At 54.1% G+C, this 25,605-nt stretch overlaps 2 protein-coding genes across 5 annotated transcripts; both read left to right on the top strand.

The window, feature by feature from the left end:
- The first annotated feature begins 1,414 nt into the window (after positions 1–1,414).
- Positions 1,415–4,441, top strand: LOC122098438 (cytochrome P450 1A1). The gene is made up of 6 exons (XM_042668858.1): positions 1,415–2,303; positions 2,722–2,848; positions 2,951–3,040; positions 3,133–3,256; positions 3,394–3,480; positions 4,132–4,441. The coding sequence occupies exons 1-6, from the start codon at positions 1,467–1,469 to the stop codon at positions 4,439–4,441; spliced, it is 1,575 nt and encodes a 524-aa protein (XP_042524792.1). The 5' UTR covers positions 1,415–1,466.
- A 2,766-nt stretch (positions 4,442–7,207) lies between these two features.
- On the top strand, positions 7,208–25,561 carry Edc3 (enhancer of mRNA decapping 3). 4 transcript variants are annotated; one of them, XM_042668855.1, is made up of 7 exons: positions 7,208–7,285; positions 10,864–11,072; positions 13,413–13,729; positions 18,902–19,237; positions 22,150–22,303; positions 23,436–23,653; positions 24,117–25,561. In XM_042668855.1, exons 2-7 carry the CDS (start codon positions 10,900–10,902, stop codon positions 24,449–24,451), a joined length of 1,533 nt encoding a protein of 510 aa, XP_042524789.1. In that variant the 5' UTR covers positions 7,208–7,285; positions 10,864–10,899; the 3' UTR covers positions 24,452–25,561. The 4 variants fall into 4 exon arrangements, with proteins under 4 accessions (XP_042524789.1, XP_042524790.1, XP_042524791.1 ...); XM_042668856.1 differs by having other exon boundaries at positions 7,234–7,271; XM_042668857.1 differs by having other exon boundaries at positions 7,234–7,280.
- The last annotated feature ends 44 nt before the right edge of the window (positions 25,562–25,605 follow it).

Raw genomic sequence — 25,605 nt, 5'->3', positions numbered from 1 at the left:
CTGACAACTGGAAATTCTCCAAGCACCTTTCCCTGGACCTCCTACCATCTTGCACAGACTAGTGCTCCTGCAGGGAGTGGCACCCATTGTGTGGAAAGGGACACTGAGGCTGACCCAGGATACTACTGGATCTAGTATGTTTTGGGATTCAGCTTTTCCAGGAAGCTTTCTTCCTTTTTTGTTTTCCTGCCAGGTCTGGGGCTTGAATTCAGTGCCTGGGCACTGTTCCTGAGCTTCTTTTGCTCAAGGCTAGCATGCTACCACTTGAGCCACAGTGCCACTTCTGGCCTTTTCTGTGTATGTGGTGCTGAGGAATGGAACCCAGGGCTTCATGCATGCTAGGCAAGCACTCTAAGCCACCATGAACCATATAGCTTGTCTTGTGTGGTTCTTCTGAGAGAAGTACTGGGTGACTGTGCCCCACTCCTTCTTAGATTATTCACTGGAGCCCAGAAGTCTAAAATAAGCAATCCAAGGTCACTTGGACCAGAAACAGGTTCTCTTGATTTCTAGTGCATTCAGGAGATGCTCCTGACAGTGCTCATGATAATCTGATTATTTGATTTTTTTGACCAACCCTAGAAAGTCTTTGCTCAGCGGCTGTTCAATTCAGATCCATTCCTAATTTCCCTGATTCCAGACTGGAGTTTTCTTACAATCCTGACTTCTTGTGTGTGTGTGTGTGTGTGTGTGTGTGTGTGTGTGTGTGTGTGTGTGTGAAATCTTTCATTTATTCTCTGCTTTCTGAAGATCAGTGAAAGGGAAAGGAGGCCCTAGCTATTCATTCATTAAGAATTAAGCTCAGGGCTGTGAAAGTGATCAGTGGTAGAGTGCTTGCCTAGCACGCATGAAGCCCTGGGTTCGATTCCTCAGCACCACATACACAGAAAAAGCCAGAAGTGGTGCTGTAGGCTCAAGTGGTAGACTGCTAGCCTTGAGCAAAAAAAAGCTCAGGGACAGTGCCCCTGGACTGACAAAAACAAAAACTGAGCTCAATGAAAAGCCTGATCTGGGTTCTTTTCCTTTTTGGGGGGTGGGGTAGGGTGGGGAGGAAGTTCTGGGACCTGAACTCAGGACCTGGGCACTGTCTTTGAGCTTCTTTTGCTCAAGACTAGCGCTCTATCACGAGCTGCAGCTCCACTTCCAACTTTTTTGGGAGGTAGTTAATGGGAGATAAGCGTCCCATGGGCTTTCCTGCCTAGGTTGGCTTCAAACTGTTATCCTCAGATCTCAGCCTCCTGAGTAGCTAGTAGGGATTACAGGTGTGAGCTACTGGTACAGGGCTGGAAATTTTGAGTAGCAGGCTGACACTTTAGGATATTGGCTCCCCCCTCGCTCCCTGCCCACCCCGACCCCCCCCACCCTCTCCTATTCCCCCTCCACCGCCCCTGCCAGTCTAGCTCATTTATTGACTTTTTCTTCTTGCTGTTTCTCAGCAGCTGGTATCAGCGATCTCCACACTGACCATGCTTTCTGTGTGTGGCTCCCTGGTCCCCATCTCAGCCTCTGGGCTGCTTCCAGTGGCCACTACCTTCTGCCTGGTCTTCTGGCTGGTCAAGATATCAAAATCCCAGGTCCCTAAAGGCCTGAAGAGTCCACCAGGGCCCTGGGGGTGGCCCCTGATCGGCCATGTGCTGACCCTGGGGAAGAACCCCCACCTGGCGCTGACCAGGCTGAGCCAGCAGTACGGGGACGTCCTGCAGATCCGCCTCGGGTCCACCCCCGTGGTGGTGCTGAGCGGCCTGGACACCATCCGCCAGGCGCTGGTGAAGCAAGGTGATGATTTCAAGGGCCGGCCAGATTTCCACAGCTTTGCATTCATCAATAATGGTCAAAGCATGACCTTCAACTCAGACTCTGGCCCCACTTGGGCTGCCCGCCGGCGCCTGGCTCAGAATGCCCTGAAAAATTTCTCCTTGGCCACTGACCCCACCTCTGCCTCTTCCTGTTACCTGGAAGAACATGTGAGCAAAGAGGCCGAGTACCTCATCCACAAGTTCCAGGAGCTCATGGCGGAAGTTGGGCACTTCGATGCCTATAGGTATGTGGTAATGTCCGTGGCCAATGTCATCTGCGCCATGTGCTTTGGCCGGCGCTACAATCACGATGATGAGCTGCTGCTGAGTCTGGTGAACCTGAATAATGAATTTGGAGAGGTGTTAGCCTCAGGACACCCCGTGGACTTCATCCCCATCCTCCGCTACCTGCCCAGCCGCACCCTCAGGGTCTTCAAGGAGCTGAATAAGAAGTTCTACGTCTTCATGCAAACCCTGGTCCAGGAACACTATAGAACATTCCAGAAGGTAGAGACTGGCAGCATGCAGGAGAGCCAGATTCCCAGAAACAAGCTTGAAATCAGTAGTGGAGGGAGAGCCTCATATTTTGTTTTGGTCAGTCGTGGGACTTGAACTCAGGGCTGGGGCGCTGTCCCTGAGCTCTTTTTGCTCAAGGTTGGTGCTTTACCACTTGAACCACAATGCCACTCCCCATTTTCTAGCGGTTCATTGGTGATCAGAGTCTTGCGGGGACTTTTCCTCCCTGGGCTGGCTTTGAACTGTGATCCATAGCTCTCCGCCCCCTGAGTAGCTGGGATGGCAGGCCCCCACAGGTGCTCACTTCTTAAACAAATAGTGAGGGGCCAGGCTTGGGCAGGGGAGGAGAGGTGGCTGCGTGGCTTTGGGGTCTGGCTCAGCGCTATGTCCCTCACCCTACTTTTTCCAGGGCCATATCCGGGACATCACAGACAGCCTCATCGAGCACTGTCAGGATAAGAAGCTGGATGAGAATGCCAATATTCAACTGTCAGACGAGAAAATAATCGCCATTGTGGTGGACCTCTTTGGAGCAGGTTTGTGCTTGCTCCCTGTGCCCCTCCGGCGCCTCAACCTTCTGCCCTTTGGCACCTGTGCGACTTCTCCTTTATTATTTATTTACTTTTCTTCTGGCCTAGGATTTGACACTATCACAACTGCCATCTCCTGGTGCCTCATGTACTTGGTGAAGAACCCAGGGATCCAGAGAAAGATCCAGAAGGAGCTGGGTAGGTGGTGGCCGTATTCAGTGCCCTAGGCAGGGGTCTTCGGGAAGTCAGGGCAGCCCTGTTGAGTCCATTTGGGGCTTTGTGATTTGCAGACGCAGTGGTCGGCAGGGAGCGGCGTCCCCGGCTCTCTGACCGACCCCAGCTGCCCTACCTGGAGGCCTTCATCCTGGAGACGTTCAGACACAGCTCCTTCGTCCCCTTCACCATCCCCCACAGGTGAGACCTCCTGTAGTCTCGGCATGAGTGGGTGGGTGGCACCTCACTCTAACCCACACATGCCACCAGGGCTGGCAGAAGGAAGCAAGGAGATTCCTCTGTGACCAGCAGCCTGACTGAGCTTCCTTTCTTCTTAGCACCACAAAACACACAAGTCTGAATGGCTTTTACATCCCCAAGGGGCGATGCATCTTTGTGAACCAATGGCAGATCAACCACGACCAGTAAGTTGAAAGGGGTAATGGAAACTTCTGGAGCTGGGCCTACCTTCCTTGGGTTTCAGAACTTTCTGTCCTCGAGGGAAAGGGAGATTAACCTATTTTTTTTTTTTTTTTCTTTTTCTTGGTGCTGGTCCTGAGACTTGAACTCAGAGCCTGGGTGCTGTCCCTAAGATTTTCTGCTCAAGGCTAATATGTTACTACTTGAGTTATAGTTCCACTTCATGTACTTTCTGCCCAGGCTGGCTGGGTTTGAACTCAGATCTCAGCCTCCTGAGTTGCTAAGATGATAGACATGAGCCACTAGTACCTGGCATGAATTTTTTTTTTTTTTTTTTTTTTTTTTTGCCAGTCCTGGGGCTTGAACTCAGGGTCTGAGCACTGTCCTTGAGTTTCTTTTGCTCAAGGCTAGCACTCTCCCACTTGAGCCACAGCACAATTTCTAGCTTTTTCTGTTTATGTGGTACTGAAGAATTGAACCCAGGGCTTCATGCATGCTAGGCATGCATGGACTGGCTTTGAACCTTGATCCTCAGATCTCAGGCTCCTGAGGAGCTGGGATGACAGGCGTGAGCCACCAGCATCTAGTTGGTTTACTCGATCCTCTTGAACTCCCAATGCTGTTATTATTCACCTGCCTCCTCCCTCTGGTTACAGGAAGCTGTGGGGTGATCCGTCTGAGTTCAGGCCTGAGCGGTTCCTTTCCCCTGATGGCACTGTGGACAAGGTCCTGAGTGACAAGGTCATCCTCTTTGGCCTGGGCAAACGGAAATGCCTTGGGGAGGTCATCGGCCGCTGGGAGGTCTTCCTCTTTCTGGCCATCCTGGTCCAGCAGGTGGAATTCAGCGTGTCACCTGGGAAGAAGGTAGACATGACCCCCATCTATGGGCTGACCATGAAACATCGTCGCTGCGAGCATTTCCAAATACAGCTGCGCTCTTCTGGGTCCGGGAGCCCCGATGCCTAGACTCTTGTCCACCTGGCCAGTCTGGGAAGCCCAAGAGACTGGTTCAGACTGGTTTAACTTCAGCCTGAAACTGACACACACGGAGAGCCTAGATCTGGCTTCTCTTCTGACTAAACCTTCTGCAAGCTGAGCACAGATAGTGAACAGAGCGGAGACATTCCTCCCTGCTCCCTGAAACGGACAGAAACTTCTGGAGTAGTGCATGAGCTGGCAGGCTCCAAAGGAAGAGACAGCCCAGGATACTGGCACTGAGGAGGCCTTACCATGTCACTTCTAGAAGGCTGAGTCCCTGGCCCCACGGGTCTGGGATGCCATGTTTGGGTATGGGGGACCACCTCTCCCTGCCCTAATTCCAGACAGACCCAACAGGGCTATGTCCTGACTTTTGTAAGTCCCCCGGTTCTTGCTCAGGAAGAGGTGAGAAGAGGCACTAGGTCCAAGGCTGGAATGAAGTAATCTATATAAAATGTCCATATAAAATGTTTTCGTTTTGGGGCTGGGAAGGTGGCTCAGTGGTAGAGCACTTGCCTTGCATGTCTGAGGCCCTGGGTTCGATTCCTCAGCACCATATAAGAAAAAAGAAAAAAAGCCAGAAGTGGCGCTGTGGCTCAAGTGGTAGAGGGCTAGCCTTGAGCTGAAGAGCTGAGGGACAGCGCTCAGGCCCAGAGTTCAGGCCCCATGACCGGACCCCCCCCCCCCACAAAAAAAGTCTTCATTTTATTTTGTGTACCTGTCTTGGGCCTTGAACACTGGGCCTGGGTGTTCCCCCTTAACTTTTTCACTCAAGGATGGCATTTTATTTTATTTTATTTTTTTTATTGTGAAAATACTGTACAGAGGGGTTACAATTACATGGGCAAGATAATGAGTACATTTCTATCAAGCATTGTAGCCTCCTCCTTTGTTTCCCTTTCCCATCCCTTCCCAGTCTCCCCCTGCACCCCCACAAGGATAGCATTTTTAAAAACAAATTTTGTCAGTCATGGGGGCTTGAACTCAGGGCCTGGGAGCTGTCTCTGAGCTTTTTCACTCAAGGCTAGAGTTCTATCACTTTGTGCCACAGCACCACTTCCAGTTTTCCGGTGGTTCATTGGAGATAAGAGTCTGGTGGGCTTTCTTGCCTGGGCTGGCTTTGAATTGTGATTCTCAGATCTCAACCTCTTAAGTAACTAGGATTATAAGTGTGAGCCATTGGCACCCAGCTAAAATGTCTATACTTAAAAAAAAAGTTTGTACACAGGGTTGGCTTTTAGAATTCTGATCTGTAGTGTGTTTGCATGCTTTCATATATCCTGCCTAAGTGCTTTGAAACCACTTCCTTAGTGCAATAGTGAACTCTAACCCAATCATGAAGGCATTTGCAGGAAAGGTCAGGGACAGCATCTAGGTTCTGAGTTCAAGCCCAGGACTGGCACGCACGCACACACACACACACACACACACACACACACACACACACACACAGAGAAAAGGAAAAGAAAACAAAAATGTGCAGGAAACTTTTACATAAGCTAAATAAAAACATTATCTGGAAACTGCAAAAACTGGAGTTTTTGAATCTTAAATGAACTCATTGCTCATCTGTGTGTGTACCTGGGGGCAGAAGGGGGGTGGTCCAGTCTTGGGCGGGGCTTCCTAGTGGGGAGAAGGAAGAGAGCTGTCAATCAAGAGGTGAGGTCCTTGCTGTCTGGCAGTGAGTCTGGAGGACAGGTAATGTCACTTCACTGCTGCCCCTTCTTCCCACACTGCTGTCCGCAGAGAGGAAGGGAATCACAGCCTCGGATCTGGACATACATGGTCTGATTCGCTGTGACCACAGATCTTCCTCCGTTCACTTTCTGAGCAAGGATCAGGTTAGGGCTGAGGACATGCATCCATTTTATTCCAGCTTTCACAGATGCCAACATGGAACTGATTGAGGTAGCATCCCCTGAACCAGAATGAACCTCTTCTTCTTTAGTTGAACTGCGAGTCTGATTCCACCAGTGGCTGCTGCGCAGTAGCTCTTAGGGTTCAGGATAGACTAAACCAGGCCCTGAGTTCAAACCCCAGTAGTGGCACCAACCACCCAACAAGCAAACAAGTACTTTAACTATGAAGGCATATAAAGACGCAAAGGAAAATGACTGGCGGGTGGCTCTCAGGACCTGGGGCTGTCCCTGAGCTCTTTTTGCTCATGGCTTGGTGCTCTACCACTTGAACCACAAGCTCCACTGCTGGCTTTTTGCTGGTTCCTGGGAACTAAGCATCTCAGGGACTTTCCTGCCCGAGTTGGCTTTGAACTGCGATCCTCAGACCTCAGCCTCCCGAGTAGCTGGGATGACAGGCGTGAGTCACGTCCTCAGGCTCAGAAAGCAGGTTTGTCCCGGATTTGCAGGACAGGATGCCAGATGGGACGCGACCTACTGCGCAGACTCCGTGGAGCAAGCTCAGGACCTAGGGACCCGAGCGGTCTTGGTGGGCTTCCGGCGCCCCGCCCTCGCCGCCTGCTTCCCGCCGCTCAAATGTCCCGCGTGCCCCGCCCACCTCCGCCCCATCTTGCGCCCCGCCCCTGGGAAAGCTCCGCCCCCACGACGCGCCCCGCCCAGTCACGGCCCCGCCCACAAGAGCGTGTCCCGCCCACTCCCCCGCCCCGCTCTCCTTTGAGCCTCGCCCCCTCCCACGTAGCCACGCCCCCTCCTGCCTCCGCTCACGCGCCCCGCCCCTCGAATCGCAGCGGAAGTGACCTCAGACGGCGAGCGCGCCGGCGTGGGGCGCGGGGGCGTTTCCGGCGGCGTCGTCCGTGGGCGAGGTGCGCAGAGCCCCTCCGTGGGTGTTTTCGCGCGTCAAGGTCGGCTCGGTGAGGTGCGCGGGGGAGCCCCGGGCCGGGCGGCGCCGAGCGGGACGCCCAGCGCGGCGGCGGCGGCCCTGCGGGCTTCCGGGCTCCCGCGGGCTCGCGTCCCGCCGTCTGGGGAGGCCGGGCCTGGTGGGCCTTGACGGCAGCCGAGGGCCTCGGAGCGCGCGGGTCCCGGGCCTGCTACCGGGGACCTGGTATTGGGGTACTGAGCCGGGGTCCCGGGGCCCTGGGAGCGGAGGCGGCCCCCGGGTCCTCGCACACCAGTGTGGGGGGGGGGGGACTGACGTCGTTCCCTGCCTCAGTTTCCCCTCGTTTTGGTGCCTCTGCTGGGACTTGGGCTCCGGGCGTGGCTGTCTGGCTGAGCGTTTTCGTTCGGAGCTGCTCTAGCGCACCACTTGGGCCGCAGCTCCATTTCCAGCCTTCCCCCCTCCCCACCCCCGGCCCCCTTTTGGCTAATTGGAAAGGGGAGTCTGGCGGGTTTTCCTGCCCCGGCTGTCATCGAGTCTCAATCCTCAGATCTCAGGTAGCTAGGATTACAGGTGTGAGCACCGGCGCCCGGCTCTCCGTTTGCCTTTCCCTTTTGAGTGCTGCACAGTGTCTGGGAAGAGCGCGGACAGCCACGAAGCCGGAGGAGGGGGGTGAGCTGGGGGGTGTGAGGGGGAGACGGGGAGGTGGCCGAGAAATCACCTGCCAGGGCACAGCTGTGGAATCCCGGCCACTTCCCTTTGATGCATCTCGGCGCCCTTGCAGGTCTGCTAGTTCTTATCGTCAGAACCTTTTGTGAGGTATTGATGATTGGCTACTTATTAGAAATGGAGGAAGTAGAGCTGTGGCCCAAGCGGTAGAGCACCAGTTCTAGGACTGGCCCGTGCATGTGTGTGTGTGTGCACACAGACGCACAACCAGGCACTGGTGGCTTCTCACCATGGTTTGTAGACAGTAGTGTCTACTAATGAAACCCTGTAGACAGTAGTGTCTACTAATGAAACCCTCTCATATCTTCCACTTTTCTTTCTTTATTGGTAATGAACCTGGGGCTTCACTTCGGGCCTGGCCCTATCCCCCAAGTTTTTTTTTTTTTTTTCTCAATGCTAATGTTACCACCACTTGAGCCGCAGCTGAACTCTCCCAGCTTTTGGTGGTTTCCTGTCCAGGCTGGCTTTGAAGCACAATCCTCACATCTCAGTCTCTTGAGTTGGTAGGATTACAAGTATTAGCCACCAACATCCTGTTTGGCATACTTGTTTTAAACTTTTATTTCAGGTTAGTTGTAGATCATATGCAGTTTTTGTTTTGTTTTTGTCCCTCCAGTCCTAGGGCTTGAATTCAGGGTCTGGGCACTGTCTCTGAGCTTTTTTTTTGTGTTTTTTTTTTTTGGGGGGGGGTCCGGTCAGGGGGCCGAACTCTAGGCCTGGGTGCTGTCCCTAAGCTCTTCAGCTCGAGGCTAGCGCTGTACCGCTTGAGCCACAGCGCCACTTCCGGCTTTTTTCCTTTTGCTTATGTGGTGCTGAGGAATCGAACCCAGGGCCTCATGCATGCAAGGCAAGCACTTTACCACTGAGCCACCTACCCAGTCCCTGCCTCTGAGCTTCTTTTGTTCAAGGCCAGCACTCTACTACTTCAGCTACAGTACCACTTCTGCCTTTTTCTGTTTATGTGGTACTGAGGAATCGAACCCAGGGTTTCATGCATGCTAGGCAAGCACTCTGCCAGTAAGCCACATTCTCAGCCCCCTCACATACTGTTTTAAGAAATTACAAGAAAATTACACAAATGTCATTATATACAGTCTGATCATTGGAAGGTCTTTGTACTTTTTTTCTCCCATGGCATGTATATGCCAGTTTGTTTGAGTGGCTGTTACCAGGTGCTGGTGCTCATGCCTGTAGTCCCAACTACTCAGAATGCTGAGATCTGAGGATTACAGTATGAAGTCATCATGGGCATGAAATATCTATGAGACGTATCTCCAGTTTACCACTGAAGAGCCTTACATGGAGTTGTGCTTCAAGTGGCAGAGTTCCAGCCTTGAGTAAAAAAGCTAAAGGAGCCAGGTGCCAGTGGCTCATGTCTGTGATCCTAGTTACTCAGGAGGCTGAGATCTGAGGATCGCAGTTCAAAGCCAGACTGGGCAGGAATGTCCTTGAGACTCTCTTATCTCCAGTTAACCACCAGAAAACCAGAAGTGGCTCTGTTGCTCGAGTAGTAGTGTGCTAGCCTTGAGCTGAAGAGCTGAGGGACAGCGTCCAGGCCCAGAGTTCAAGCCCCACTACATATGTCTTGCTGCATATGGGTTTTAGCTTACTTGTAGAGTGCATGTCTAGCTTGCACAACACCCTGTATTTGAATCCCAGCCACCAGAGAGGCATGGTTAGCAATTATATCTTGCTTAATTTTATCCAGATATTTGAGAATATTTTATAAACATCTTACTGTCAGCTAAGTTTCTGTTGTAGACAGAAAATATACTGTGTATGGTTGTGATTCTTTAGCATTTATTTATTTTTGGTGCTGGTCTTGGGGCTTGAAGTCAGGGCCAGAGTGCTGTCATTAAGTTTTGTTGGTCAATGCTGGTGCTCTACCACTTGAGCCACAGCTCCTCTGCCGAGGTTTTTGATGTGGAGATAAGAAGCCTCATAGGCTTTCCTGGGCTAGCTTCAAACCGTTGTCCTCAGATCTCAGCCTTCTAAGTAGCTAGGATGACAGGTGTGAGTTACTAGCAACCAGCAGCTGAGTCTTGTAGTTTTATCTGTCCAGCTGGCTTCGAACTATGACTCTCAGATTTCAGCCTTTTGAGTAGCTAAGATATATAGCCACTGGCTCTTTGAAAGTTTTTTTTTTTGGAGGGGGGGGTCCGGTCGTGGGGCCTGAACTCTGGGCCTGGGTGCTGTCCCTCAGCTCAAGGCTAGCGTTCTACCACTTGAACCACAATGCCACTTCTGGCTTTTTTCTTTTTGCTAATGTGGTGCTGAGGAATCGAACCCAGGGCCTCAGGCATGCAAGGCAAGCGCTCTACCACTGAGCCACCTTCCCAGCCCGAAAGTATTTTGATAATAGGTTTTTTTGAAATACAAGTGGGTTATAGTCTCAGTATAGTCTCAGTGAAATGCTGTCTGGTCAATATTATCTTTCGTGCATGCACTTTAAAGCAATTACTGCATTTTTGAACACATTTAGTAACATATATATATATATATATATATATATATTTGTTGTTGGTGGTGGTGGTCGTGTGGCTTGAACTCTGGGCCTGGGCGCTGTCCTTGCGCTCTTCAGCTCAAGGCGAGCGCTCTACCACTTGAGCCACAACGCCATTTCCGGTTTTCTAGTGGTTTATTGGAGATAAGAGTCTCACGGACTTTCCTGCCCGGGCTGGCTTTGAACCTCGATCCTCAGATCTTAGCCTCCTTTGTAGCTAGGATTGAGCCACCGGCGCCCAGCTATGTTTAGCAATATTAATGTACATATTCTTGCCAAAAATTTTTGTGGTTTTTATGCTTCATAACCTAATGATGTGCAGGAGCTGATGGTCCAGAGCCTGATGTAATATTTGTTCATTTAACCAGGGATGCGTCTGTTCCCCCAGGTGTCAGGAGTGGTTCCTTGTCCTCTCCGTGGTCTCATGGGAACCATGGCTACAGACTGGCTGGGCAGTATCGTGTCCATCAACTGCGGGGACAGCTTGGGCGTCTATCAGGGCAGAGTGTCAGCGGTGGACCAGGTCAGCCAGACCATTTCCCTCACCAGGCCTTTCCACAATGGAGTAAAGTGTCTGGTGCCAGAAGTCACCTTCAGGTGAGTCCCCATGGAGTCCCTGCATGTGGTGGGGGCAGCCTGACCTCCGCTCCGGGGCTGTGTGGTGGGGCTGGTTGGCAGGAGTAGTTAACAGTGAGCTCTGGAGGCACGGGTGTGAGCTCAGCTGCTGTCTCCCATGGACACCTGATACGGACACCAGCTGATCACCAGCTCAGCTGAGCAGCCAGGATGTCCTCACCCTTGTTTTTATTTCCTCACTCTCGTCTCCGACTGGCACGCAACCTTATGTTACTATTTATTTGTTTATTTTTTTGGGGGGGGGTCCAGTTGTGGGACCTGAACTCTGGGCCTGGGCGCTGTCCCTCAGCTCTTCAGCTCAAGGCTAGTGCTCTACCACTTGAGCCACAGCACCACTTCCGGCTTTTTTCTTTTTGCTTATGTGGTGCTGAGGAATCGAACCCAGGGCCTCAGGCATGCAAGGCAAGCGCTCTACCACTGAGCCACCTTCCCAGCCCAACCTGATGTTATTTAAATTCAGCATAACCTTGGTTTCATGCTTTCAGAGTTTTTGTTTTTTAGTCTAAATTTTGCATTATTTTTCTCACATCAAACATCCTTATCAATTTTCTTCCCCAGCATAAAAGTGTCTCTTTGTAGAATGGTATAATAGTTTATGTGTGCCTCTGTGTGTGTGTGTGTGTGTGTGTGTGTGTGTAGTGTGTATACATAAGCATGCTTGCATGCCAGTACTGGATTTAAAATCATGACTTGGTCGCTGTCCATAAACTCTTTTTTTTTTTTTTTTTTTGCTGTTCCTGGAGTTTGAACTCAGGGCCTAGGCTTAAGAGTAGTGCTTTACCACTTGAGTCACAGTCTGGCTTTTTTGGTAATTTATTGAAGATAAATCTCCTAAACTTTCATACCCTAGTTGGCTTTGAACTGTGATCCTTAGATCCTCAGCCTCAGCCTCCTGAGTAGCTAGGATTATGGACATCAGCCACCTGCACCCAGCAATCCCTGAATTTTTTTTGCTGAAGGCTAGTGCTCTTATCAGTTGAGGCACAGCTCTACTTGCAGCATTTTTGGTGGCTAATTGAGAGATAAGAGTCTCGTGGTGCCTCATGCCTGTAATCCTAGCTACTCAGAAGGCTGCAATTTGAGGATCACGGTTCAAAGCCAGCCCAGGCAGGAAAGGCCATGGGACTCTTATCTCCAATTAACCACCAGAAATTGGAAATGGAGCTGAGGCTCAAAATGGTAGAGTGCTAGCCTTCAGCAAAAAAACTCAGGGATTGCTGGGTGCTGGTGGCTCATGCCGGTAATCCTAGCTAGCACCCAGGCCCTGAGTTTGAGCCCCATGACCCCCACCCCCCAAAAAATAAAAACAGCAACAACAACTCATAGACTATTTCTGCCTGGGAGTTGGCTTCAAACCAGTCTTCAGGTCACAGCTTCCTGAGCTACCCATGCCCCACTGCTTTTAAGTTTTCTTTTCTTTTCTTTTTTTATTTTTTTGTCGGTCATGAGGCTTGAGCTCTGGGCCTGGGCTGTCCTTCGGCTCTTCAGCTCAAGGCTAGTGCTCTACCATTTGAGCCACAGTGCCACTTCCGATTTTCTAGTGGTTTATTGGAGATAAGAGTCTCATGGCCTTTCCTGAATGGGCTGGCTTTGAATTGTGATCCTCAGATCTCAGCCTCCTGAGTAGCTAGGATGACAGGTGTGAGCTACCGGTGCCTGGCTGCTTTTAGATTTTCTAGTGACCTGTGCATCCTTCTGCCATTGCACAGATTGTGTATTCGTGTTTATGGGTCTGTGGGCACCGGCAGCCTTTTGTCTCTTTGCATGGCTGTCCTGGCCTAGGCAGACATAGTATGTTCACAGTTTGTTGACTGAGCGACTGAGAGAATAAATGAATAAAGCAGAAGCCAGGCTGGGAGTGTAGCTCAGTGATGTGATTGCCTAGCATGCATGAGCCCCTGGGTTCCACTCGTCAGTACCACATAAACAAAAAAGCCAGATGTGACGCTGTGGCTCAAGTGGTAGAGCGCTAGCCTTGAGCAAAAGAAGCTCAGGGACAGTGTCCAGGCGTTGAATTCAAGCCCCAGGACTGGTGCAGCAACAACAACAAAAAGCAGAAGCCAGAACACATTCTGGAAGTCTGAGGGGATAATGTGATCATAATGAACAGCAGACTCTTGAAAACAAGTCCATGCTGTACGAATTGAATGTTGGTGTCTCTACGAGCTCTGCCACTTTCTCTGAGTTCTGCTTGTGGTATCGCTGGAATGCTGTTCTGCTAAGGGGCGGCCGTGTGTCACTGGCCCCAATGGCTTTCTTTTTATCACTATTTGGAGACTTGGACTCTTTTGTGTATTTTAGGGCAGGTGACATTACAGAACTAAAAATCTTGGAGATACCGGGTCCTGGAGACAACCACCATTTTGGGGACCTTCATCAGACAGAATCAGGCCTCTCTGGTGTTGGATACCAAATGGGTATCAGCCAGAATGGCCCAGGCAAGTTGGTCAAGAAGCCAGCCTCTTCCAGCAGTGCGCCCCAGAACATCCCAAAGAGGACAGACGCCAGGAGCCAGGACGTGGCCATCTCCCCTCAGCAGCAGTGCTCCAGGAGCTACGTGGACCGGCACGTGGAGTCCCTGAGCCAGGCCAAGAGCTTCCGCCGCCGGCACAACTCGTGTGAGCCACTCCTTGCTTCATCTCACCTCTCGGGCTGCACATCCTTTACCACTAGCACTCGAGTTATAAAAAGGGGACAAGGAGCCCGGCTCTGGTGGCTCATGTCTGTCATCCTAGCGATTCAGGAGGCTGAGATTTAAGGACTGAAGTTTGCAGTTTGAAGGCAGCCCGGGCAGGAAAGTCCAGGAAACTATGATCTCCAATAAACTCAGAAAAGGCCGGAAGTGGCGCTGTGACATAAGTGATAGAGCACTAGACTTGAGCAGAAGCAGCTCGGGGACAGTGCCTAGGCCCAGAGTTCAAGCCCCAGGACTGCCAAAAAGAAAAGAAAGAAAGTAAAAGGGTACAAAGATAGCATGGTTCAGTCACTCCAGGGCATCCTCGGGATGCTGGGCTGGTGGAGGTCACACGAGCATGCCCGGACCCTCCCCTCTCTTCTTCAGGAAATGTCAGCTATCTAATGTTCATTGACTCATCACCCACTATAGTGTTGTTTAAGTCTAACCAGTGATGGCAGTGCTGTGTGGCTGAGCGTGCACTGGAGTTCTTCAGGGAACTCTTGAGTGTCTTTTGCCTGTTACCTGACCCCATCCTTCAGAGAGCAAGTGCCTGGGGAGGAATTGGCTTTCGTTCCAGTGTCCTGTGTTTCCTTCTTCAGTAGGCCGCGAGGTGGTGTGCAGTGCTGTCCCCACGCAAGCGTCATGGCTTGCTGATTGCTGTGTGCCCACTTGGAGTCATCAGGGGTCCGCCAGGACTGGCTAGGCTTGGTGATCTTTGTGACGTGTTTGGTTGTGTGCTCGTTGTGAAGCAGGACAGACTTGCCGTTGTGCTCCTTAAATGAATAGGATTGTACTTTGAAAAAATTCTTAGTCGAAGGGAGCGGGGAGAGTGATAGAGGAGGTGACATTCCTTAAAATACATTGTAAATATATGGAAAGGTAACTGTGAAATCTGCCCCTTCCAGAACTGATAGCACCTAATGAACAACCAGTGGGAAAGGAAAAAGTTATTGCTAGCTCGGCATGGCTCAGATGGTAGAGCACCTGCCAGTAAGCACAAGGCTCCAAGTTCAAAACCCAGTACCACCTACCAGACACTGGTGGCTCTCAGTTATAATCCTAGCCGCGCAGGAGACTTGAGATCTGAGGATCACGGTTCAAAGCCAGCCCAGGTAGGAACATCTGAGACTCTTATCTCCAGTTAACTACCCAAAAGCTGGAAGTTCAGCTGTGGCTCAAGTGGTAGAGTGCTAGCCTTGGGTGAAAAAGCAGAGGCATTCCCCCAACAAAAAGACTGTTGGGCCTGGGGATGGGGCTTAGTGGTAGAGTGCTTGCTTAGCATGCATGAAGCCACGGCTTGTCAGTACCACATAAACAGAAAAAGCCGCAAGTGGTGTGGTGTGGTGGCTCAAGTGGTAGAGTAAAAGAACAGTGTCTTGTGTTCAAAACCCAGGACTAACAAAGACTATGGGTTTGTGACTTGGGCACGGTGGCTCACACAGATAATCCCGCTGCTATACAGGAGGCTGAGATCAAAAGGATTGCAATTTTAGGTCTAGGCAAAAATGTTTTTGAGACTCCCATCTCAATGGAAGAAGCTGGGCATGGTGGCACATGCTTTGCCATCCCAGCTGCAGCTAGAAGTATAAAATAGGAGGATCGTAATCCAGGCAAAGACCTGTGCAGAAAGCAAGACCCTGTTTTAAATACCAAGTGCAGAAGAGGACTGGAGGTGTGGTCAAACCCTTGGTGCCACCAAAAAGTCAGAAAAGAGCATAGATCTCTGTATAAGGGCAAAGCAGGCTTAAATCCTGTGTCAGAGCTAAACCTGGTGTCAGGGGCAGCTGAGAGGTGATCCCTCTGGAATCACGTGACTAAGATGTGTGACTGGAGTTGCTGTGAACTGCCCTGAAGAACATGGAAGGTGGAGGCTGGCGTGGAACACATTTGGATGTAGGCAGGGTTCTGTCCACGACCTTGTCCGGATTCCACGGATTTCCCTGCCGCTGCTCCTCCAGGAGATGGAATGGGGTGCAGTTCTGCCTTCATGGCGGAAGGGGCAGAGTGAGCGTGCCTGGCTTTGGGGATCCCCCATCTAATGTCATGTCCTGTTCTGCCCAGGTTCCGTGACCCTCCTGACTTTGTTTCTCTGGGTGTGCTTCCTGGAACGTGGGAGGTCATCACCGAGTGTTGTGTGCACAGGTGCCTTCTGGAGGCCTGGGGTCGCTAGACTGTGTGGGACACGTGTGCAGTGCGCCCTGTCACGTGCAGAGTGCAGGACGGAGGTCTCCGTTACAACACGTGTGGCAAATCCATGAATAAGCACATGAGGGTTGCACAACGATGGGCTAGTACCAGACGCCCTGCCTGCTCCAAAGCCTCTGTGCCAGAGGCTGGCAGGAAAGTGGCACAGGATGCGCCTAGCCCCCTCCCGTGGCTGCATGCTGGCTCCCTGTCATCCCCAGAGCCTTCGCCCTCCAACGGCCACAGCCAGCTTGCTCACTCGGCTCTGTGTGTGTGTGTGTGTGTGTGTGTGTGTGTGTGTGTGTGTGTGTGTGTGTGTGCGTGTGTGCGTGTGTGCGTGTGCGCGCGCGCAAGTGGATCAGCACAGCCGAGCGTCTAGCCTGCTGTCCTCCATCTTTCCCTGCCCTGGTGCATGTCTCCTCTGCTTTTCTCTGCACTTGAAATTCCCAAGGAGTGTTTTTTTTCCCTCTTTCCCCCCAGTAGCCGTTGGTTTGTATGGCGTGGCGCAAAGGGGTCACCAGCTACCCGCTTTTCTTCTTCCACCTTCAGGAGTCGTGCACCGTGCATTCACGTTCTCTCCAGCAATCAATGCTGCACATTGCCATCGGCCTGCTGCTGACAGCTGTGAGCTTGCCAGAGCGGGTGGCGGTGTGGCAGGGCGGATGCCAGGAGACCGGGGAGAGCTGGAACTCAGGGCCTGCGGTGCTCGGCTCTTTATTCTGGGATCTTTCTTTATTTGTATTTTTTTTTGAACTCAGGGCCTGTGTGCTTGTTCTGAGCTACTCTTGCTCAAGGCTAGTGCTCCACCACTTGAGCCACAGCTCCGTTTTTGGCTTTTTGTTTTTGCTAGCTTATTGGAGGTAAGAGTCTCATGGACTTTCTTGCCCAGGCTGGCTTTGAACCATCACCCTCAGATCTCAGCCCCCCCAAGTAGCTGCACTGACAGACGTGAGCGTCCTTGTGGATCTGTCTCCTGGCCTGTGGAGCTGGGTTTCCTGTGAGCCATCGCTTCTCCCCCGGCCCTTTCTTCTGTGTGTGGTGGTGTGCAGTGGTTATGTGTTTCGTCTCCCCATGTAGTTGTGTTTACTTCATGTGTGTTGGTGTTGTGCATGTCTGCACCTGCCTTGAAACCCTAGCCCCCAATGCCCACCTGCATTCTTTTTTTGTTGGTTGTGGGGCTTGAATTCTGAGCCTTAGGCATTGTCCCTGAGCTCTTCTACTCAAGGTGAGCCCTCTACCACCTGAGCCACAGCACCACTTCTGGTTTTCTGGTGGCTAATTAGATGAGAGTGTCATGGACGTTCCTGCCTGGACTGGCTTTGAACCACGATACTCAGATCTCAGTCTCCTGAGTAGCTAGGATCTCAGGCGTGAGCCATTGGCACCCAGTGTCCACCTGCATTGTTGTTCTCCACTTTTTCCTGCTGCCCTTTTTTTTTTTTTTTTTTTGGTGATCATGGGGCTTGAACTCTGGGCTTGGGCACTGTTCTTCAGCTCAAGGCGAGCGCTCTACCGCTTGAGCCACACCATCACTTCCGGTTTTCCAGTGGTTTATTGGAGATAAGTGTCTCACGGACTTTTCTGCCTGGGCTGGCTTTGGACTGTGATCCTCAGATCTCAGCCTCCTGAGTAGCTAGGATTACAGGCGTGAGCACCAGTGCTTTGCAGCTTGCTGGCATTTCTTTTTTTTTTTTTTTGGTCGGTCCTGGGGCTTGAACTCTGGGCCTGGGCGCTGTCCCTCAGCTCTTCAGCTCAAGGCGAGCGCTCTACTACTTGAGCTACAGCGCCACTTCCGGTTTTCTGGTGGTTTACTGGAGATAGGAGTCTCACGGTCTCTCCTGCCCGGGCTGGCTTTGAACCGCGATCCTCAGATCTCAGCCTCCTGAGTAGCTAGGATTACAGGCTTGAGCCACCAGCGCCCGGCTTGCATTTCTTTTTTTGTTGTTGTTGTTGGTCTGGGGCCTGAACTCTGGGCCTGGGCGCTGTCCCTCAGCTCTTCAGCTCAAGGCTAGAGCTCTACCACTTGAGCCACAGCGCCACTTCCAGCTTTTTCAGCTTATGTGGTGCTGAGGAATCGAACCCAGGGCCTCATGCGTGCAAGGCAAGCACTCTACCACGGAGCCACCTTCCCAGCCCCTCATCTTGTGTTTTGATGCATCTGTTTGGATCTCCAAATTTAGCAGAGACTTGTGGTCTACCAGGCTAGACGTGGGTGAGAGGTGTGAATGGCGTGGACTCTGCCATCTGTGGGTATAGAAGCTCCTTAGGGTGAGAACAAGAACTTGGCTTCCTCAACAGGGCAGTGTGGTGAGAGGCACGTGCTGGTGGCTGTGCCAGTGTGAGGCGGAAACGTGCATCAGGAGGCTGAGGCGTGCGCACACATTCCTGTGGTGTAATCTATCATCTGTGCAGCCACAGAGAGAGAGGGATCTGGAGAGCTCCGTCATACGATGAGAAGATGCTCCCTTGCTAGGAAACAGTAGTTTTTTTGTCTTATGTGCTGGTATTGAGGCTTGAACTCAGGGCCTCTCATTCCCTCTCCCTTAGTTGATTGCTCATGGCTGACACTGCCAGTTGAGGCTGACATTCTACCATCTGAGCCATGCCTCCCATTCAGCATTTTGCTAGTTGGTTGGAGAAGAGCCACAGACTTGTCTGGCTAGGCTGGCTTTGAGCTGATCTCCAGGTCTTATCCTCTTGAGCAGCGAGGATTACAGGGATGAGCCATGGTGCCCAGCCAGGGCCATGGGCTGTCCATTCTGTGTTCCTTGGCGGTGGTTGGACGATGTCTGACATGGGCTATCTTACGGGGTTTGTGCTGGTTTTTGCTACTTGCAGGTTTCAGAACCGCTTCCCTTCCCGTGATTATTACTGCACTGTCCCCATTTCCCACTTGTATCTGGCACTGACCCACGGGATCCTCCTCCAGGGTCATCTAGTAGCCGACACCCGAGCCAGGCCACGCCAAAGAAAAGCGGCCTGAAGAATGGCCAGATGAAGAGCAAGGACGATGAGTGCTTCGGGGACGACATCGACGAGATCCCGGACACGGACTTCGACTTCGAGGGGAACCTGGCCCTCTTCGACAAGGCGGCTGTGTTCGAGGAGATCGACACGTACGAGAGGCGGGGGGGCACCCGCTCCCGGGGCGTCCCGAGCGAGAGGCCCACGCGGTACCGGCACGACGAGAACATCCTGGAGGCCGAGCCCATCGTCTACCGCCGCATCACTGTGCCCCACCGCGGCGGCAGGGAGTTCTGCACCGGTGAGCGCCGGCCCGCCGGCCTTTGCGTGCTTAGCGTTTGCCCAGTTGCGAGGAGTAGACACACACACTCCCAGATCCGGTATGGGATCCGTAGGGATGGTGGACGCCTCGATCAGGTGGTCGGATCTGTGGGGAGCACGGACGCCCAGGTCAGGCCGTTGGATGGGCTCTCACGCCGCCTTCCTGCTGCCGCCTCTGCGTGGTACCCAGAAGTGATGACGGAGATGGAGGCTCGGTTTCCCCGCTTGTCCTGGTCTCCTTGAGGCCTCGCAGGATGGCCGAGCGTTTGGCTGGCTCGAGTCACGAGGTGGCAAGGTAGTGTGTTGGTAGTCACGGAGGCCTGGGAGTGTAACAATGGTTGACTTCTGTTTCCTCCGTGCTTTGTGTGTTTGTGGGTCAGTCCTAGGCTAGAGCTCAGGGCCTGGGCCCTGTTCCTGAACTTTTGTGTTCAAGGCCAGTGCTCTGCCACTGGAGCCACACCTCCACTTCTGGCTTTTTGCTAGTTAATTGGAGATAGCCTCATGGACTTTGCTGCCCGGGCTGGCTTCAAACCATCGTCCTCAGGTCTCAGTTGCCTGAGTAGCTGGGATGACAGGTGGGAGCCAGTGCGTAGCCATACTGCTGTTTTGAGTGTGAGTGTGGTACTAGGTTTGAACCCAGAGCCTCTTCTGCTGGATAGGCGTCTTTCAGTTGAGCTATGCTTCCAGCCCCAGCCCTTTTTCCTTTGCTTATTTTTGAGATAGGATCTAGCTGTGTGCTCAGGTCAGCCTGGACTGCAGTCCTCTTATTTATACTTGGCGTTTTTAGCTGGGCCGACAGGCACATACCACTGCCCGTTGACACGGGGTCTCATGCATTTTTTTTTTTTTTTGGTCATGGGGCTTGAACTCTGGGCCTGGGCGCTGTCCCTCAGCTCTTCAGCTCAAGGTGAGCGCTCTACCACTTGAGCCACAGCGCCACTTCTGGTTTTCTAATGCTTTATTGGAGAGAAGAGTCTCGTGGACTTTCCTGCCCAGGCTGGCTTTGAACTCCCATCTTCAAGTCTAGTCTCCTGAGTAGCTAGGATGACAGGCGTGAGCCACCGGCGCCCGGCTCTCATGCACTTTTGACCAGGTTCACATCAAACATGCTTCTCTTGATCTTGGGCTCTTTTGAGTAGGATTACAGGCGTGAGCCACCCTGCCTGGCTGGATTTTCATGATGGAAGTGGAAGTTCTCTTCTCACGGGACTCCTGTCCTGTAACGGCTGCTGACACAGCTCAGCACATGCGGTGGTCTTGTCCTTGGCCCTTGTGTGTGGCCTGTGACACGCGTAGGGACGGCCAGCAGCGCTGGGCAGTGTGGTTTCCTCTGTGTCCCCAGTGGAGAGGCTGACGCCCGAGGCCCTTCCTGCACTGCTTGGAGTGGATGGAGCGACTTCTGTCTTTCCCACTGATTCCTTCCGTGCATGGCGTGCATGGCTGCCCAGCTGCAGGCTCCAGCCTCGGCAAGTTACAATAGAAGATAAAACCACAGCTCCTCAGGAGCTGAGAGCTGAGGATCACAGTTCAAAGCCAGCCCTGATAGGAAAGTCTGTGGGACTCATCTCTAACCAAGCACAAAAGAGCCAGATGAGGCGCTGTGGCTCAAGCGCCATTCTCCATTTTTCCTGATGCGGCTGTGAAGCCTGCGGTGGCCAAGGCTTTCCCTGGCCGCTGTGGGTGCGTCCAGGGCAGGCTGGGCTCCGGGGCGGAGCTGCGTGGTTCTGATCGCATCTCGTCCTCCAGAAGTGGCCCGTGGAGGCTGCTCCGCGCGGTGCTGGCTGCCGGTGCAGGACGCTCCGGAGGCAGATGCGGATCTGTGCAACGCTCTTGGGTCCTTGGACGGGGCGGCTGTTTCCGCAGGCACGGGCCGCGGCCGCTCTGCGCGCCTCTCCGGCGGACAGTGTCTGGTTCCCCTGTGCGCTCCCCCTACCGATCAGGCTCCCAGGATCCGGACTTGGACCTCGAAATTCTGTGGGGACAGATGTGCGTGTGCACACGTGTGTGTCCTCAGTGTGAGCGCTGTGCACTCAGTGAGGGGCCCAGAGAACACAGGGGGGCGGGAAGCTTCCAAAGACTTTCCACTCATTACTTCAAATTCCAAACGCAGTGCTTAGGGACAGCTCGGGGCGGGGCGGTGCTGCTGCGTCTGTGTGACGCGCGACTGGCGTGTGGCGTGGGTGGTGGCCTGCATGGTGGTGCGGCAGCGTGGCGTGGTGGTGGCATGCTTGGCTAGTGTGCATCAAGCTGTGGGCTCAACCTTAAGCGCTACAGGAAGGTGAGACTCCATTTCCAATGAAGCAACAAAAAAGCTAGACTGGCGGCATGGCTCCAGGGGTAGAGCGCCAGCAGAGCAAGCAGGCTGAGCCAGGCAAAGCCCTCGATCCAAGCCCCGTACTGGCCCAGAGAGAGAGAGTTCGGGTGGATCTGGGGATGAATGTGCACATCTAGGAAGCACTCTGGGCGTGCTTCTGGGGGTGTATGTGGGCATGTGTGTGGGTCTGGGGGTGTCGGTGGCTGGGGCAGGTCGCAGGGTCGGCCGATATCAGTTGCTGCCGCACAACGTGCAGCAGCAGCAGCTCAGTATGCAGCCGGCCGTGATTGGTGGTTTGGAAAGTGTGAGGAGCCCTCGTGCCCCATGCACTGCCCTAAACAGAGCCGGTGCCCGGCCGGGCGCCACCCGCCACAGCGGCCGCTGCAGTCGCTCATGCTCACATGGTGATTCTGCCAGCCGGGCGCCAGCGGCTCCGCCTGCCATCCCAGCCACGCTCAGGCTGAGGTGTGGAGGGACGGGTGGGGCAGCGCCTTCATGAGGGCCGGCGGCGAGGGTGGTGGTGTTGGGGTGCAGTGTACATGGCCACGCGCCCATGCCTTGCTGCTCTCTCGCCACAGACTCGGGCCTGGTGGTGCCCAGCGTCTCGTACGAGCTGCACAAGAAGCTGCTATCAGTGGCTGAGAAGCACGGGCTGACGCTGGAGCGGAGGCTGGAGATGACCGGCGTGTGCGCCAGCCAGATGGCGCTCACCCTCCTCGGGGGCCCCAACAGGTGAGCCCTCCCGTGCGCGTGCCGCAGCTCGCCACGGGCTCCTCACCGCGTGAATGGAACCCAGTGCGAATCTTGCGGCTTGGAGCGTGCCGCAGGCCGGGCAGCTTTTCCCGTGGCCTTCACACAGTCCCTGCTGCGGTCCCCGGAGCGCTGGCTCGGAAGCGGCCTTGAGTGGATGGGGAGTTGCGGCCCGAGGCCTCCTACAACCCAGTTCCAGTGCGCAGCTGAGTGTCCTGGGAGAAGCACAGGCGCCTGCTGCTTTCTTTTCTTTTTTTTTGGGTCCGGTCGTGGGCCCTGAACTCTGGGCCTGGGGCTGTCCCTCAGCTCTTCAGCTCAAGGCTAGCACTCTACCACTTGAGCCACAGCGCCACTTCCGGCTTTTTTCTTATGTGGTGCTGAGGAATCGAACCCAGGGCCTCATGCATGCAAGGCAAGCGCTCTACCACTGAGCCACCTTCCCAGCCCCTGCTTTATTTTCTTTTCACTCTTTCTGCTGCCTATTCTGGAGCTTGAACTCAGTATCTGGGCACTGTCCCTGCATTTTTCTGCTAAGGGCTGGTGTTCTACAACTTGTATAGCTCTACTTCTGGCTTTTTGCTGATTTATTGGAGATAATAGTCTCATGCAGCTGGGCGCTGGTGGCTCATGCCTATTATCTAGTTTACTCAGGAGGCTGAGATCTGAGGATCATGGTTTGAAGCCAGATGGGCAGGAAAGTCCCTGAGACTTTGTCTGGTCGTGGGGCCTGAACTCTGGGCCTGGGCGCTGTCCCTCAGCTCACCTCAAAGCTAGCGCTCTACCACTTGAGTCACAGCGCCACTTCCGGCTTTTTTTTTCTTTTTGCTTATGTGTTGCTGAGGAATTGAACTCAGGGCTTCATGCATGCAAGGCAAGTGCTCTACCACTGAACCACCTTCCCAGCCTGACTCTTATGTCTAGTAAACTACTCAAAAAAGCTGGAAGTGGTGCTGTGGCTCAAGTGGTCAAGCATTTGTCTTGAGCAAAAAAGCTCAGGACTGACACAGGAAAAAAAAATGTCTCATGGACTTTTCTGCCCAGGCTGGCTTTGAACCTTGACCTCAGATCTGAGCCTCCAGTGCCCAGCCAGTCATGGCCTCTGTCCCCCCTCCAGGTTGAATCCTAAGAATGTGCACCAGAGGCCGGCGGTGGCCGTGCTGTGTGGGCCGCATGTGAAGGGCGCTCAGGGCATCAGCTGCGGGCGGCACCTCGCCAACCACGACGTGCAGGTCATCCTCTTCCTGCCCAACTTCGTCAAGATGCTGGAGTCCATCACCAACGAGCTGTCCCTCTTCAGCAAGACCCAAGGCCAGCAGGTGTCCAGCCTCAAAGGTGAGCGCCGGGGCTGGCGCCCCTTCGGGAGGCCTGGGTGCAGGCCATGCTTCCTGTCCAGCAGCGCCCCCAGTGGTGACAGGCAGGAAAGCAAATGTGCTTGCAAGTCCCTTGGCCGCCTCCTCCCTGAGCCTCACCTTTCCCTGCCTCTGGGACGGCTGCTGCTGCGCTAGGTTCAGTTGTGGCTTGGCTTTCTGTGGTGCTTACACTGGGAGGGGTCAGGAGATGGGGCGTTCACGGTGTTTGTGGGTCACAGGTCTGGGCTTGAGAAGGGGAGAGGCCCTTGGGAGTCAGGAGAGGCTGATCTCATCTTCCGTGTGCTGGGAGCACAGGGCCCCAAGACACTGAGTCAGGGGCCATGGAGTGACCCCCTTCTTCCCCCCGCTCCCCTGCTCGGACCACTGGCTCCGCCCTGGTGGAGCTCTGTTCTGGCTCCTTTCCCATGCTCTCTCTGCACCCCCAGATCTGCCCACCAGCCCCGTGGACCTGGTCATCAACTGCCTGGACTGCCCCGAGAACGCCTTCCTGCGGGACCAGCCCTGGTACAAGGCGGCTGTGGCCTGGGCCAACCAGAACCGGGCTCCGGTGCTGAGCATTGACCCGCCGGTGCACGAGCTGGAGCAGGGCATCGACGCCAAGTGGTCCCTGGCGCTGGGGCTGCCGCTGCCGCTGGGGGAGCGCGCCGGCCGCGTCTACCTGTGCGACATCGGCATCCCGCAGCAGGTGTTCCAGGAGGCGGGCATCAGCTACCACTCGCCCTTCGGCTGCAAGTTCGTCATCCCGCTACACTCGGCCTAGGCCCCGGGCCCCACCGTGCTCTGTGCCCGCACTTGCGGGGCTTTGTTTACAGAACAGGCAGCTCAGACTGTTTCAGGTTTACAGCCCCGGCTCCAGCTCGCGCCTTTGGGGCCTGGTGACATGGCCCACGCCTCAGTGGTGACTCTGTGTCCCCCTCCCCCCACCCCTCCTTGAACCCCAGACACTTGACTGGCCACCAGAGGGCACTGCCCTGGCCCCTCCATCGCTGGACTGGCGCTTGGCCTCGCCTCTGCAGGACTGGCATTCTCGTCTTTGCATTCCATCAGAGGCCGCGCGGGCAGCTGGCGCTGGGGCAGGAGAGAGGACTGCAGCAGGTGACATCAACTCTGTGGTCGAGCCAGTGTGCGCTTGCCTGCAGCTTCCGCTGGGCTGGGCCCAGATGCTCGGGGTGCAGCTTTTATATAGCAGTCTTGGGGGGGCCCAGGGGAGCCTGGTGCTTTTGCCCACTGCCCCTGTGGTCGCACCCCACTCCCGCCCATCCGCGCTGCCGTCACCCGGGCTGCTCCAGTTCTCACCAGCATCTGAACTTCGGTCATCAGGCAGATGCCAAAAGGTGGCTGGCTCCACCCAGCTTGCCTGTGGGGTCACCGAGGGGCCCCGGCCCACCCAGCTGTGCCGGAAGCGCCAGCTGTTCCGGCCCCACCCTGCAAAGGACCTGGGGCTTGTGCTTAAAGCCTTATTCAGGACTCAGGTGTCCTTGTGCTGTGCCCATGAAGGACAGGCCGGCTTCTTGAGGGGTGCAGGCACGGGGGTGGACTGGCACCCTGGACTTGCAGGAGTTGGTGGGGCAAGGGCTGGTCTCCACCCGAGGGTGTCAGCGAGGGAGGGCCTCTGTTTAGAATCAGCGCCTCACGGCCCCAGCGTGGGGGCGGCGGGGGGAGAAGCGGGGCACATGCCCCTGGGCACTGCCTGCCACACTGGGGCCAGGGAAAAAACCAGAACTGGAACCTGCTGTCAGTGCATAGCTGCGGGGATTTGTGCCCATATTTGCCCTGCCTGGAGAAGGCCCCCTGGGGTCCAGATCAGGTGGTGAAGCCCTGTAGCTCTTGGGGAACCATAACTAGCACCCCAATAAAGCTGTGATCAGGACCTGTGTGTGTGTGTGTGCTCAGTAGGCCGCGGTGTCCAGACTC

Source organism: Dipodomys spectabilis, unplaced genomic scaffold, assembly GCF_019054845.1.
Source record: "Dipodomys spectabilis isolate Male_0828 unplaced genomic scaffold, ASM1905484v1 ptg000478l, whole genome shotgun sequence".
Lineage (NCBI taxonomy): Eukaryota > Metazoa > Chordata > Mammalia > Rodentia > Heteromyidae > Dipodomys > Dipodomys spectabilis.
Note: the sequence above shows the minus strand (reverse complement) of the source record. Positions and strands in the feature narration are given on the sequence as shown.